Source organism: Nematolebias whitei, chromosome 3, assembly GCF_014905685.2.
Source record: "Nematolebias whitei isolate Nwh7 chromosome 3, NemWhi1, whole genome shotgun sequence".
Lineage (NCBI taxonomy): Eukaryota > Metazoa > Chordata > Actinopteri > Cyprinodontiformes > Rivulidae > Nematolebias > Nematolebias whitei.
Window position 1 is genome coordinate 56032648 of NC_056500.1, and position 14427 is coordinate 56047074.

At 44.0% G+C, this 14427-nt stretch overlaps 1 protein-coding gene across 1 annotated transcript; it reads left to right on the forward strand.

Annotated features, from left to right (window-relative positions):
* The first annotated feature begins 909 nt into the window (after positions 1 to 909).
* Positions 910 to 13345, forward strand: LOC119407560 (capping protein, Arp2/3 and myosin-I linker protein 3). Its single transcript, XM_037674380.1, has 9 exons — positions 910 to 926; positions 1044 to 1098; positions 2221 to 2393; positions 3231 to 3299; positions 3680 to 3773; positions 4870 to 4968; positions 5051 to 5170; positions 13020 to 13133; positions 13271 to 13345. The coding sequence occupies exons 1-9, from the start codon at positions 910 to 912 to the stop codon at positions 13280 to 13282; spliced, it is 753 nt and encodes a 250-aa protein (XP_037530308.1). The 3' UTR covers positions 13283 to 13345.
* The last annotated feature ends 1082 nt before the right edge of the window (positions 13346 to 14427 follow it).

Below are 14427 nucleotides of genomic sequence, written 5' to 3' on the forward strand. Positions count from 1 at the left end.
GCTTTGTCTTACGGCTCAGCTCCCTCTTCACCACAACGGACCGGCACAGAGTTCGTAACACTGCAGACGCTGCACCAATCCGTCTGTCACTCTCACGCTCCATTCTTCCCTCCCTCGTGAACAAAACCCCGAGATACTTTACTGGTGTTAGATATCAGAAGGATCAGTCACACCGTGTGTTTGCCTCGAAACATTCTCAACAAGACGCAGTTGCCTCTTTGTGCCACTTTTGATTTAACTTATCAGTTTTAACAGCAATAAATATGACTAGTGGCTTATTAATTAAGATTAATCTATTTCCCTTCTGTGCCCTGGATTTTTAAAGGAGATTTAACTTCAACAATATTTTAGGGTTGAATAAAATGAAAGTGCAGCGTGTTCCACAGCAGATCACAACCAAAGCAAAGCTCACTGACTGTAACGAGCTTCAGACGATCATAAATTCACATATGGTCAAATAGACCAAACCCCAGAGACTGAAGCCAAAATGACTCTCATTCATGCATGTGCACAGAACAATTCCCCTCCTTCTGTCTCTCCCTTCAGCTGAGATCTGCAGGAGCTGCTGTCATCCAGGAGCTCTTCCCCAGGGTCTCCACAGTCGCCACTCTGGATGTCTCCGACAACGGTACCAGGATGCGCTGTTACATCACTTCCTGCTGTGACCTTGACTTTTGTCCTGTGGTAGGATAGGACTGAGTGAGTTACTACCGGATCATGCCGTGCTGACACCTGCAAATGTGTGTGCTGACAGGACTGGATGCAGATTTGCTCACAGTACTGCCTGCACTCTCCAGACACCCCTCCCTAAAACACCTCCATCTGGGCAAGAACTTCAACATCAAAAGCAGGTGCTGCCATGTCACATTCTGTAGTTTATGTTTGTTCTGAGTGTGAGTGGATGTGAACATGAAGGAGCTACATGAGCAAAAAGCTAGTTTTACCTCTTTGTGTGTTTTGTGGCTGCTGCTGCTCAAGACTCTAGCAGCAGGATAAAGCTCACACCCTTCTTTTCTGTTTGTCTCCACGGCTTGTGTCTGCAGGGTTCTGGATGAAGTCTTGCAGAAGTTGGTTCAGCTCATTCAGGAGGAGGAATGTGTGAGTGAGAACACAGGACAATACTCAGAAACAGAACTAAGAACTCTGAAAGTGTGCCAATGCTGCCACCGCCCAAACATAAACTTTGTTCAAATGTAAGCGTGGGCGTTAATGATGCTCTCTGTGATCACATCAGGCTGTAGAGTTCTGCAGAGCTAACCAATATTAGCAACACCGTTCACTGACTCACAAACAAATCTGTTGAAACTTGTTCCACCACAGGCTGCAGGTCTGACTGTCGGAGCTAACAGGAGCTGCAGCTTCATTCCTAACTTCACCTCAGAGTGGCTCCTGTTCATCACCAGAACTTCCACCAGTTTGTTTCATTGTTAACAACAAAGTCCATGCTCAATATTATTTCAATATTATTATTATTATTCATTTTATTTCATTATTATTTGCCCACCTGTTCACAAGTGATGTGCAGACAAGTGCACGTCTAAGTTTCTCTACGGGCCTTTATTACAGTAACCAAACTAAATGTACTGATCTACTCTCCACCTCTAATTGGCACTCTTAACAACTACATATACTAACTCCTGAGCTACCCAGTTAACCAGTGAATACTGGGTGGGTATGGTAGTTACAGCCAGTTATAAATCTTAGCGCACCGTGACAGACAGCATCCAGTTACAAGCTGTTTCCTAGCATCCAGAGTTATCGCTTGCCTCTTGGAAAAATAAACAAAAGGCAATTAAACCAGAGCAGGGATGAAGAAGGGGAATTTAATACATTGGTGTTGCATACAAAAGAATCTGTCACCGGGCAGTTTGTTGTGCGACACCGAGTACGCATACGCAGTCGTAAAAATTGAACTTTGCGCGGACTTGAGGGCGTCCGCTTCGAGTCTAATCAGGTACTTGCGAACTGAAGTACGCCCGAGTATGTGGGAGCTTTTATTCTCCCTCTGTCCACAGTGCAAGCATACTCTAAAAATCATGGCTCGTGTGTAATAATTCATGCATTCATCATGTAAAGTTCGGTTAGCATCCGTGAAAGAAAATTCCACTTCAGCACTTTATCATCAGCCGTTTCCCCCCAGGTTATCTTTTTTCCTCAGCCTGGTTTTTATTGTCCCCCACCATCACAAACCCCCATGGTTTGCTCCCTCTGCTCCTGCAGGGCCTGCAGTCTCTGTCTCTGTGTGAGTCACGCCTGCGCTCTCGGGGCACTGTACTGGTCAACGCTCTGGGCAGCAACACCTGCCTGAGGAAAGTGGACCTGAGTGGAAACAATATGGACGACATCGGAGCCAAGATGCTCAGCAAAGCCCTGCAGATCAACACAACGCTCAGGTGACAGGAGGAACACAAAGCAAAAAACTAAAAGTCATTTCCTGTAAAGATCATTGTGAAGGCTGAGTGCTGGATCACTTTGCTGAAATAAGGCAAAGAAGCTAAAATTAAGCTGTTAAAGTGAAATACCAGAGACAGAGGCTAAAACGAGCAGAACAGAAGATTAAAGATAAAAGCTAACCAGTAAATAAAATTAGAAAACTATTTGCTAAAAACAAAACAAGCACGACAGTAACTAGAATTTAAAAAAAAACAAAGGCTAAGGCTGAATTTAGCACAACACTTGATAAAACTAAAATCAGCAATAGGTACAATTAACAAAAGAGCTGAAGCTAAAAATAGCAAAGCTGCAGCTAAAAGTTATTTGACGATGACTAAAAGCAACAAAACAGTAACTAAAAGCTAAAAGTTGGAAAACTCTAGCTAAAGGCAAACGTAGCAGATGGCTGCCTAAAAGCTAAAATTATAAGATAAACAGATCAAGTTTACTGAAGCTGATTTTAAAGAAAATATAGATTTTGAAGGAACTGAAGAGACTTCAATGTATTTCTATAAGGAAAAATTCTGCAAATACTGTAGGTAAATATTTGGAAAAGTATATAAGCCACAAAAAACTAAAGTGGAAGCAGGCTGTTGTCCAATGAGCTGAAGGTTTTTTGACCAATACTCGAGAAGTATTCTGAATGCAAAACACCCGAAACAATATAAAGAGGAAAACGACTGAATGCAGACTCATGCTCACGATAAAGGTATTTCTGTGTTTTTCGCAGTATTTGCAGTATGTAGTGTCATGTATGGAGATTTGTTTTCTGTGCTTCTTACAACTTGGCCCTGCAGGAGTGTGACGTGGGACCGCAACAACACCTCTGCTGCAGGATTTCTGGATGTGGCCCGAGCCCTTGAACAGTAAGAACATGAATAAATAACTTGTTTTGTTTATATTTGACACATTCTGCTCTATTTATGCAAGAGTACAATATTTGTTTTGTGTAGAAACTATCTTTAAGGAACTATTTGACCTTTTTTTTAAATGTATGCCTTCAGTGCAAGCTGTAATATGAACAGACTTGCTAACTTTAGTCCAGACTCACCTTAAGGCTGAGCATGGCTGCACAGACCAGTAGCTGCGGGGCACAGGAGGAAGCTTTTGGGATGGTCCGTGTCCTGTGGGGTGTTAACCTTTATTAATTGTGAACATTTTAACTCCCTTTAAGTCCCCTCTTCAGTCTGGTTTCATGTCCTTTGATAAGCAGTCCCTTCCATCGTGCTCTGCTCTCCTTCCTTAGTAACTTCACCTTGCAGTACATGCCTCTGCCCCTGAGTGACATCAGCCAGGCGTACCGCAGCGCTCCTGAGAAGACCGAGCAGGCCCTGACAAAGGTAGGCATCATGCATCGATCACTGTCAGAAGCCTCCCTGAAAAGGTCATGACGAGGTGTTTTACTCTGTGGTATGAGAACCAGATGTTTCATCAAGCGCAGCGCTGGTCTCTGAAATGTTTTTTTTATTTACTGGTCCAAACTCACCCAAAGTAGATCTTTAGATAAGTTTGTTTTACCGCTATTTGTCCTGAATACAAATTAAATTTTGAAACCGTTGTTCTTCACAACACTATAGGATGTCACATAAATAGAACAAATCAGAAAATAGTTTCCAGCCGAAGAAGACTACCGTATTTTTCGGACTATAAGTCACACTTAAAACCCTTTAATTTTCTCAAAAATTGACAGTAAGCCTTATAATCCAGTGCGCCGTATGTATTAATTCTGGTTGTGCTTACTGACCTCGAACACATTTTATGTGGTACAATTGAACAATGTTGAGTTATTGTGAATGAGTTGAACAAAGTTTGACTTATCTGACTGTTTTGTTTCGTTTAATGCGCCTTATGTATGAAAACAAACCCGTTCATTGATACTGCGCCCTATAGTCCAAAAAATATGTTAATAAGTCACTGGAGGCCTCAGTTTGGAGAAACAGAGCATAAATTGGACAGGACCGATGACTTAACAGCTATTCTGAGTGGGTTTTGGACCACAGTGGAATTTTGTTGTCATAGATTATCACAAATCTCCACAATGTTGTGGTGATTCATGCAAAAGTTGTTTTAATATACTTTTACATTGTCATCAAATTTACATTACGAAAATCTACGTAGAAATCTATGTAGATAACTGTTTGCTAGTGGAAATCTGGGCTAGTCATGTTTTGGCTGAAATAACAGTGTAACGTAGAACTGATTGCTGTGTTAAAATAGTCTGTAGATTACCTGATGTTATAGATTGCAGTTGGTTAAAGACAGCTGAAATCTACTTTGTACACTGCTTTTTCTGTGAAAATACCAAAATACAATGCTGAGTGCTGAATGACTGCTGAACTTTGCTGAGAAAGCTAAAATTTAATGATTAAAGTTACAACAAAAAGAAGACAAGCTTCAACAAGTCGTTGTTGTTTTTTCTTCTAATTGGGGCCACAGATCCAGCGTGCCCTGGTCAGGAACAACCAGACCCAGTGCTTCTCTCAGCGGCAGGCTCTGCGGCTGCACCAAGGCTTGGTCACCAGCACAGCTGAACAGGTAGCACTCATTCAAGTGGACTTTTTGCTGTTTTATGCGTCTTCAATACATTTTCACCAACCACACCTGCTTGTTGCTCCAGGTGATGGAGCGCCTCTGTGTGCGCGTCCAGCAGCAGGTGTGTTTGTTACGTGGGGCTGGAGAGAAGGAGGAGATCCAAGCTGCAAAACAAGTGTTGAAAGAAGCAAGGAACTCCCGCGCTGTGAGTAATACTAAATTATTTTTTATTATTTGTGTAATTCTTGTATTAAACAGCTGCAATTTGGAAAAAATTGGCATGTTGTGTCTAATTAATTCTAAACACAATGATTTGCAACTCTAGAAAAACAACATTTTTTTAGCAAATAATATTTGTAAACATTTCAAATGTTGGCAGCACGGTGGCACAGTTGGTAGAGCTGCTGCCTCAGCAAGAAGGTCACTGGATCAGATCCCGGCTGGGGACCTCTCCAGGTGGAGTTTGAATGTTCTCTCCATACATGCGTGGGTTTTCTCCGGGTAGTCCGGTTTCTACCCACATTATAAGTGACAGAGTTACAATGTTTCCAAATATCTGGCGTCTGTACTCATCCCTTTAGTTGGCAGCTCAGAACACCACATACAGAACACCATGGACTTTGTGGACAAGGTGAGGGATGTCATCATGGAGACTGATGAAACAATGGTCTCTTTTGATGTCACATCACTCTTTACGTGCATTCCTGTTGATGATGCAGTAGAGGTGGTCAGTTTAAGATTAAAATCAGACACCACTCTGAGCAGCAGGACCACACTTTCTACAGAACAACTGTGTCAACTCTTGAAACTGTGCCTGCAGTCAACCTACTTCACATATGGGGAGCAATATTATAGGCAGAAACATGGGTGTGCTATGGGGTCTCCAGTTTCTCCTATTGTTGCCAACCTGTACATGGAGGAGGTAGAAAAGAGAGCCTTGACGTCCTTTTCAGGGACACCACCAAGTCATTGGTTCAGGTATGTTGACGACACCTGGGTTAAAATTAAATCTCAGGAAGTCCAACATTTTACTGACCACATCAACTCTGTGGATAAATACATCAAGTTCACACGAGAAGATGTAAAAAATGGCAAGTTGGCTTTCTTGGACTGTGAGGTCTCAGTCTCTGATAGAGGACATTTGCAAACTGAGGTGTACCACAAACCCACCCACACAGACCAGTATTTGCAGTTTGACTCCCATCACCCTTTGGAGCACAAGTTAGGAGTCATCAGGACTCTGTACCACAGAGCAGACAGCATTACATCCGACAATAAAATGTATAAGAAAAACAGTAATAACATCTAAGATATGAACTAAGAAAAACATCAACTAAATATACACTAAGCACTCATAACATAAAACATTGAACATCAGCACAAACATGAACATGAGTCTGTGAGCAGATGTGCACGCATGAACACATCAACATTGAAACAGATCAGCAGCAACATGATATGGTTTTTCACAGTGATTATTCTAGTTAGAGATTCATGAGTCTAACAGCCTCAGGGTAGAAGCTGTTCCTCAGTCTAGTGGTTCCACACTTAATGCTCCTTAACCTCCTTCCTGAGGGGAGTGGGGCAAAAAGTGTGTGTGCTGGGTGGGTGGGGTCCTTCATGATGCAGGTGGCCCTCTTCCTGCATCTAGAGGTGTAGATGTCTGTGATGGTGGGGAGGCTGATTCCAACAGATTTCTGTGCAGCCTTCACCACTCTCTGCAAAGCTTTTCTTTCTGCAGCTGTGCAGCCTCCATGCCACACATTGATGCTCGAGCACAGGATGCTCTCCACTGCACACCTGTAGAAGGAGGTGAGGACTGAGCTTCCAGACCAGCTCGTCTCAGCCGTCTGAGGAAGTAGAGTCTCTGATGAGCTTTCTTGATCAGGCTGGTGGTGTTGTTGCTCCAGCTGAGGTTGTCATTCATGTGTACACCCAAGTACTTGTAGCTGGAGACCACTTCCACCGCAGATCCTCTTATGTTCAGTGGGGTGTAGGTGTGTTTGTTCCTTCTGAAGTCGACAATCATCTCCTTTGTCTTCTTCACATTGATGTGAAGGTTATTCTCTCCGCACCAGCTCTCCAGGTGTTCCACCTCCTGCCTGTAGCTGGACCCATCATTGCCTGCGATGCATCCCACCACCGCTGCATCATCTGCAAACCTTACAATGTGACAGCCTGGATGGGTAGCTGCACAATCACATGTGAGCAGAGTAAACAGGAGGGGGCTCAACACAAATCCCTGAGGAGAGCCAGTGCTGAGGGCCATGGTGGAGGAGGAGAGGCTGTGGATCCTCACTAACTGTGGTCTGTTTGTTAAAAAGTCTAGTACCCAGCTGCAAATGGAGGGGCTTAGTCCCAGTGTGGATAGTCTGTCCATCAGAGTTTGGGGGATCATGGTGTTGAAGGCGGATGTGAAGTCCACAAAGAGCATACGGACGTAAGAGTTTTTCTGCTCCAGGTGGTTGAGCGCAGTGTGGACCACAGAGGAGATTGCATCCTGTGTTGATCGGTTCTCACGGTATGCGTACTGATGAGGGTCCTCGTTGATGTTGATGGTTGTTTTGATGTGAGTCATGACCAGTTTTTCGAAGCATTTAGCGACTATCGGGGTGAGGGCCACTGGCCGATAGTCATTCAGACCAGTCACTGTAGAGCTTTTTGGGACTGGGATGATGGTGGCAGTCTTCAGGCAGGTGGGAACTGTCTCCAGGGTAAGTGAGGTGTTAAAGATGTCTGCCAGCACCTCGCAGAGCTGATCAGCACATTCCTTCAACACTTTTCCGGGGATGTTGTCTGGGCCAGTTGCTTTGTGCGGATTAATCCTCCTGAAGGTACTCCTTACTTCTGCTGAGGTCACGCTGAGATGCTCTTCATCCGGTGGCGAGGTGAGTCTGGTGCTGGGTGGTCTGTTCGGGTCTTCAAAGCGTGCATAGAACTTGTTGAGGGCATCAGGCAGAGATGGGTCTTTGGGGCATTGTTCACTCCTTCCTTTATAATCCGTTATGCACTTAATGCCCCTCCACATGCTCCGAGGGTCTTGTGAGATGAATTGACCCTCGATCCTCTTTGCATATGTGGCCTTGGCCCTCTTAATACCAGCAACCAGCTCTTTTCTTGTCAGCTCCTCTGAGCTTCCAGACCTGAAGGCAGTGTTCCTGGCTTCCAGCAGGGTACGCACCTCTGCATTCAGCCAAGGTTTTCTTGCAGTTTGACTCCCATCACCCTTTGGAGCACAAGTTAGGAGTCATCAGGACTCTGTACCACAGAGCAGACAGCGTCCCCACTAACTCAGGAGCCAGGCAGAAGGAGAAATCCCACACAAGACAGGCTCTAGAGCAATGTGGATATGGACTGGACTTATATAGCGCCTTTCTATCTTTATTGAGATACTCAAAGCTCTTTACAATCTGTGCCTCATTTACCCATTCATACAGCTCTATACTAGATATCTACAAAGCTCATTGAACAAATCATTCTAAAGAGACTAATCAGAGCTTTATCACATTCATACTCTGATGGGACACACATCAGAGACAATGAGGGGTTCAGTGTCTTGCCCAGGGACACTTCGGCATGTGACTGCTGTGGGGTTCGAACCCCCAACTCTTGCATTGGAGGACGACTGCTCTAACCACTCAGCCACAGCCACAAAATATCCTAACTGGGCCTTCCTGAAAGCAGAGAAGAAACCCAAACAGGACTCCAGTCAGCCAACAGGTGAAAAGAAGGAACCCAGACCAGTGGCCATTCCATATGTTGAGGGAGTATCAGAGAAACTGAGACGTTTATTTGCTAAACATAACGTCCCAGTGGCTTTTAAACCCCAAAATACATTAAAGACTGGTTCATCCCAAAGATCCAGTCCCCCGGCACAAACAGAGTAATATTGTTTATGTTGTTCAGTGTCAGGAGGGTGATCAGTCTTACATCGGGGAAACTAAACAGCCACTGGCCAAAAGGATGGCCCAGCACAGAAGATCAACATCATCAGGCCAGGACTCTGCGGTCTACACTCATCTCCAGGCCAGCGGTCACTCTTTCAGGGATGAAGATGTTCACATCCTGGACAGAGAGGAACGATGGTTTGAGAGAGGAGTAAAGGAGGCCATCTTTGTGAAAAGAAATCGTCCATCATTAAACAGGGGTGGAGGCCTCCGGGTTCAACTGTCCCCCTCTTACAATGCTGTGATTGCTAGTATCACTCAGCCCTCTGTGAACAGTAAACAGCCATGAGTGTGCTAATGACCCATTGTTAGGCTGATGGTCCTTCTTGATCATGTGATCAGCTGGTTTTGGTTGTCAGCAGCAAAACTGGTTGATCCACTCTGTGAAGGTGCTATTTAAGAGACTGAGCTGAATACAGCTCCTCAGACTGAGGAAGTCTCTCGGATGAGAGACGAAACGTTTCTACATTTTTTGTTTTGCTTTGTTTTTGAATGTCCAGAGGACCAGATTTAACTTTTTTTAGGTTTTTCTACCTGGATTATTGAGCATGCATCAGGACAAAACAATCATGTTTATCTGAATTCGGCTCAGGCAGCACGGTGGCACAACTGGTAGAGCTGCTGCCTCTCAGCTAGCAGGTCCTTGGGTCAAACCCCAGTCCAGGAGCCTTTCTGGGTGGAGTTTGCATGTTCTCTCCGTGCATGCGTGGGTTTTCTCCGGGTACTCCGGTTTCCTCCCACAGACCAAAAACATGCATGTTAGGCTGATTGGTAACTCTAAATTGTCCCTAGGTGTGAGTGAGAGAGTGAATGTTGTTTGTCTCATTTGTCTCTATGTGTCCCTGTGATGGACTTGTGACCCGTCCAGGGTGTACCCCGCCCCTCGCACATTGACCGCTGGACATGGGCACCAGCGACCCCCGTGACCCAAAATGGAATAAGCGGGTAAAGTTAATGGATGGATGGATGGATGGATGAATTTGGCTCCCTGACTGGCCTTGACAGGCCATGTTATATCAACCCCCCTGGAAGTTTTGTAAACATGATGCTCTAACCCCTCCGTCCCTGACTACTGAGACATTTTCCATGGACTTTTCAGCGGAGCCCAGATGAATAAACATTCTGTCATCATTTCAGGACTCTGGATTCGTCTCTGGTCATCCTCGACACCACCCGAGGGTGCACAGATCTCTCCAGAGAGAACTTTATGAACTGAGTGATTTTATCTGAACTTTGCAGTGCCTCTGTGTGTTGTCCCTGGCTGCTCACCACTTTACACCCCCCCCCCCCCCCCATTGCGTAATGTCGGTGTCATTATGTGCCAGTGTGCAAGATTTTTTTCATTATCACATTTTTGATCTTCAAACAGAGGTCAAAAGCATGTTGGGAATTTTTTGTCTCTAAACCCTGTGTATAATTTTCACCACTTTTATTGTCTCCAAACAGGTCTCACTTGTAAATGAGTCTTCGAGGCTCAGTGTGACTTATCTGTTTAAATAAAGGTTGAAGGAATGAATGAATGAAACGTGGAGGAAAAGCCGAAAGAACAAGTAGTTTTCAATTGCCTTTGAGGCCAACACAGACCGTTGAGCCTGCCCCTTCACATTTCTGGAACATATTTTAATTCTTTTTAGGACCGAGAACGTCCGCTCTACAGAAGCAGTGGATAGAGCGACGGTCACGGCTAAACATGCCAATGGGTTCAGCTTTACTCTGCTCTCATTCAGATTTTTCTGCTGAAGGCAAAAACGGTATACATTACAGTCAGCTCTGTTTTCAGCCATGACAGACCAAATAGTGGTCCATGACTGTGTGCTAAGTTGGAGAAGGCTGTGTGTGGGAATTTTTTCCAGTGCGCCTGAAACTGCTGGGGAATGAGTAGCATGAGAAACATTAATTTTTCATGGTCTTGAACATGTTCTGTATCTGACAAATAGCATTGTCCAGAATATTGCTGTGGAGTTAGTAGTAGTGTGCCTGAGGATCTTAGGATGAGCCTACGTGCACTTGGTGGGCCTGAGGCATACACAGTAGCCTCGTAGATTTGTACTAATCTGCCCCTCTCTTGCTCAACAGTGTCACAAAACTTCTTCATGCTTGCCCGACCAACCTGTACATCCAGTGTTTGGCTCTGCAGTATTGATAAAAGCAAGTCTGAATACTCAGTAATGCTGTTGAATGTGTGAAGCAATAAACAAAACTCAAAATCATCCAGATGTGCTTTAAGTCTATAATCACAGTACAGTGTCCTCATCAAACTCATCATGATGCTCCATTATGAGATCAAACAGCTCCTTCAGGACATTTATCTTCTCAAAGACTGTGTTGACCACTCTGGATGTGTACTGCCACCTCGTTGGTACCGCTTCACTTTTTGTTATGTTACAGCCTTATTCCAACTTAATTTATCTCTTTCTTCAGAATTATACACACAACAACCTACCCCATTATGACAATGTAAAAAAACATTTTTAGATTTTTGCAAATTTATTAAAATAGAAAATTAAACAATTACATTTAGGTAAGTATTCACAACCTTTACCATGAAGCTCCAAATGGAGCTCAGATGCATCCTGTTTCCACTGATTGTCCTTGAGATGTTTCTACAACTTAAATGGAGTCCACCTGTGGTGAATTCAGTTGACTGGAGTTGATTTGGAAAGGCCCCCACCTGTCTATAGAAGGTCCCACAGGTGACAGTGATGTCAGAGCACAAACACCAAGCATGAAGTCAGAAGAATTGTCTGTAGACCTCCGAGACAGGATTGTGTTGAGGAACAAATCTGGGGAAGGATACAGAAACATTTCTTCTGCTTTGAAGGTCTCAGTGAGCTCACTGGCCTCCATCATTCATGAATGGAAGAAGTATGGAACCACCAGGACTCTTCCTAGAGCTGGTTGGCCGGCTAAACTGAGTGAACGGGAGAGAAGGGCCTTAGTCAGGGAGGTGACCAAGAACCCGATCACTTTGTCAGAGCTCCAGTGTTCCTCTGTGGAGAGAGAAGAACCTTCCAGAAGAACAACCATCTCTGCAGCAATCCACCAGTCAGGCCTGTATGGTAGAGTGTCCAGATGAAAGCCGCTCCTTAATAAAAGGCTCATGGCAGCTCGTCTGGAGTTCACCATAAGTCACCTGAAGGACTGTCAGACCATGAGAAACTAAATTCTCTGGTCTGATGAGACAAAGATTGAACTCTTTGGTGTGAAGGTCAGGCGTCATGTTTGGAGGAAACCAGGCACCACTCATCACCAGAACAACACCATCTCTACAGTGAAGCATGGTGGTGGCAGTATCATGCTATGGTTTTTTTGGGGGGGGTTCAGAAGCAGAAACTGTGAGACTAGTTAGGATAGAGGGAAAGATGAATGCAGCGATGTACAGAGACATCCTGGATGAAAACCTGCTCCAGAGAGCTCTGGACCCCCAGACAGCAGGACAATGACCCAAAGCACATGGACAAGATCTGAAAGGAAGGGTTTCAGGACCACTCTGTGAAGGTCCTGGAGGGGCCAAGCCAGAGTCCAGACTTGAATTTGATTGAACATCTCTGGAGATATCTGAAAATGGCTGCACAGATGACTCCCATCCAACCTGATGGAACTTGAGAAGTACTGCAAAGAAGAATGGGACAAACTATCTAAAGATAGCATTCACATAGCATGTCTTTGAAGTAGAAAACTCCAGGTGCTGAACTGGATGTCGTCCAGACCAGACTCTAACCAAATGAAACCAGACACATCATAAAACAAAACTCCATCGAAGAGGAGTCAGGACAGGTGAGCAGGTAGAATCCCACATCAGACAAGAGTGGGATAGTTTGATCCACAAACTAGAACAGGCCTCCTCAAACATGGTCCTGTCCCAACTTTTTGTGATGTTAACCATAAAGGCTCAAAATTACTTTTTTTTGTTTCTAAAATTAGTACAACTTCTTAATATAAACATTTGACATGTTTACTGTATTCTATTGTGAATAAAAAGGAGTTTGAGATTTGCAAATCATAGCATTGTTTATTTTTTTTATTTTATCACATTTTACACAATGTACCAAAGTTTATTTAAATTGGGGACACGTTTAACTGATTTGTTCTTTCTCTTGCTGTTAGCTCTATCCTTCTCTGTGTGAGCTGGCTCATGTGCTGTCTGTGGATGGACCGGTGAGGCAGAGGCTGGACTCTCTGGCTGCTGAACTTGCCAAAGCTGCAGATAAAGAGCTGCAGGTAGATCGAACAGCCGCCTTTTATAGTGAGATCCCCGACAGATGACAGAGTCATTGTTAACTGGCATCCGTTTCAGGTGATTGTCGACTCAATGGTGTCACTCTGCCGCGAGCTCTGCCCTTTATCTTCCTTTGCAGCCGAGAGATTAAGTCCTCCACTCTCATCTGTCTCTGAGCGTGTGTCCATCCCTCGCTCTGCGATCCGCACTGCCCTCATGGAAAGAGCTGCACAGGACGTTCACAGAGCTTTGGAGTAAGAGAGGCAACAAAATGTCTGGATTTGATAAGTAGGATATTGACTGTGCTCTTTTTGCTAAGCCTCTTTCCTCCCCTTTGCTTCAAACCCAATCCTCCTCAGAGAAGTGAAGCTGTCTGTGGTTTCCTATCTCACCAACTCCATCGTGGATCAAATCCTGCAGGAGCTCTATGCCACTCATAAAACACTGGTAAACGCACCGGTCTCACTGTAAAATAGGTGCGAATGAGAAACAGACTGATTGAAGAGTGAGTGTCAAAACGTTTCAAGTGTGTGGTTTGTTTCAGTCACGGCAGGTGTCTCATCTGACATGCTGGGAGGGGACGTGTGAAGACGGGACAGCGTGGACTTTTAACAGACACAGAGACTCTCTGGACATCACAGATGAAGATCTTGGCACTAGTATCGTAAGTGTGAACGTACAGATGAGTGTGTGTTCATGTTTTATCTCAATGTTCTGCTTGAACCCATTTTAGATAAACATTTTAAACATTTTAGCTAAAATGACTCTAACTCTGTCTCTTTAAACACAAGATGATCTCAGTCTAAAGGAGCATAAATCAAGATTCTGGTCGTGTATTTTAAATTACTGCTGTAAAATGATGCAATCAGCAAAATATCTGTATGGCAGCAGGTAAACATTTGTTTACAAATCATAAATCCCTGACAGCTGAAGTCCATTCACCTTGTTCTGACGGTTCCTGGAGGTGCTGTGGGAAGCTGTTTGTTTGTTTGTTGTTGTTTTGATAACACCAAATTTAATTCATACAGACATGAACTGTTCTGCTGAGTTAAACTTCTATTCCTTAAAGAGTCTGCTGCTAAAAAAATGTTTGTCCTACCTAATCAGAATAAGAGGACAGTAGTCCCTCATTTCTCGTGGTGGATCCGTAACCTGAGATCCTGCGATACGTGAAAAACCGCAACGTAGGAATAGTAGTAATTAGTAATGTTTTAGTTATATATATATATATATATATATATATATATATATATATATATATATATATATATATATATATATATATATACATTTTCA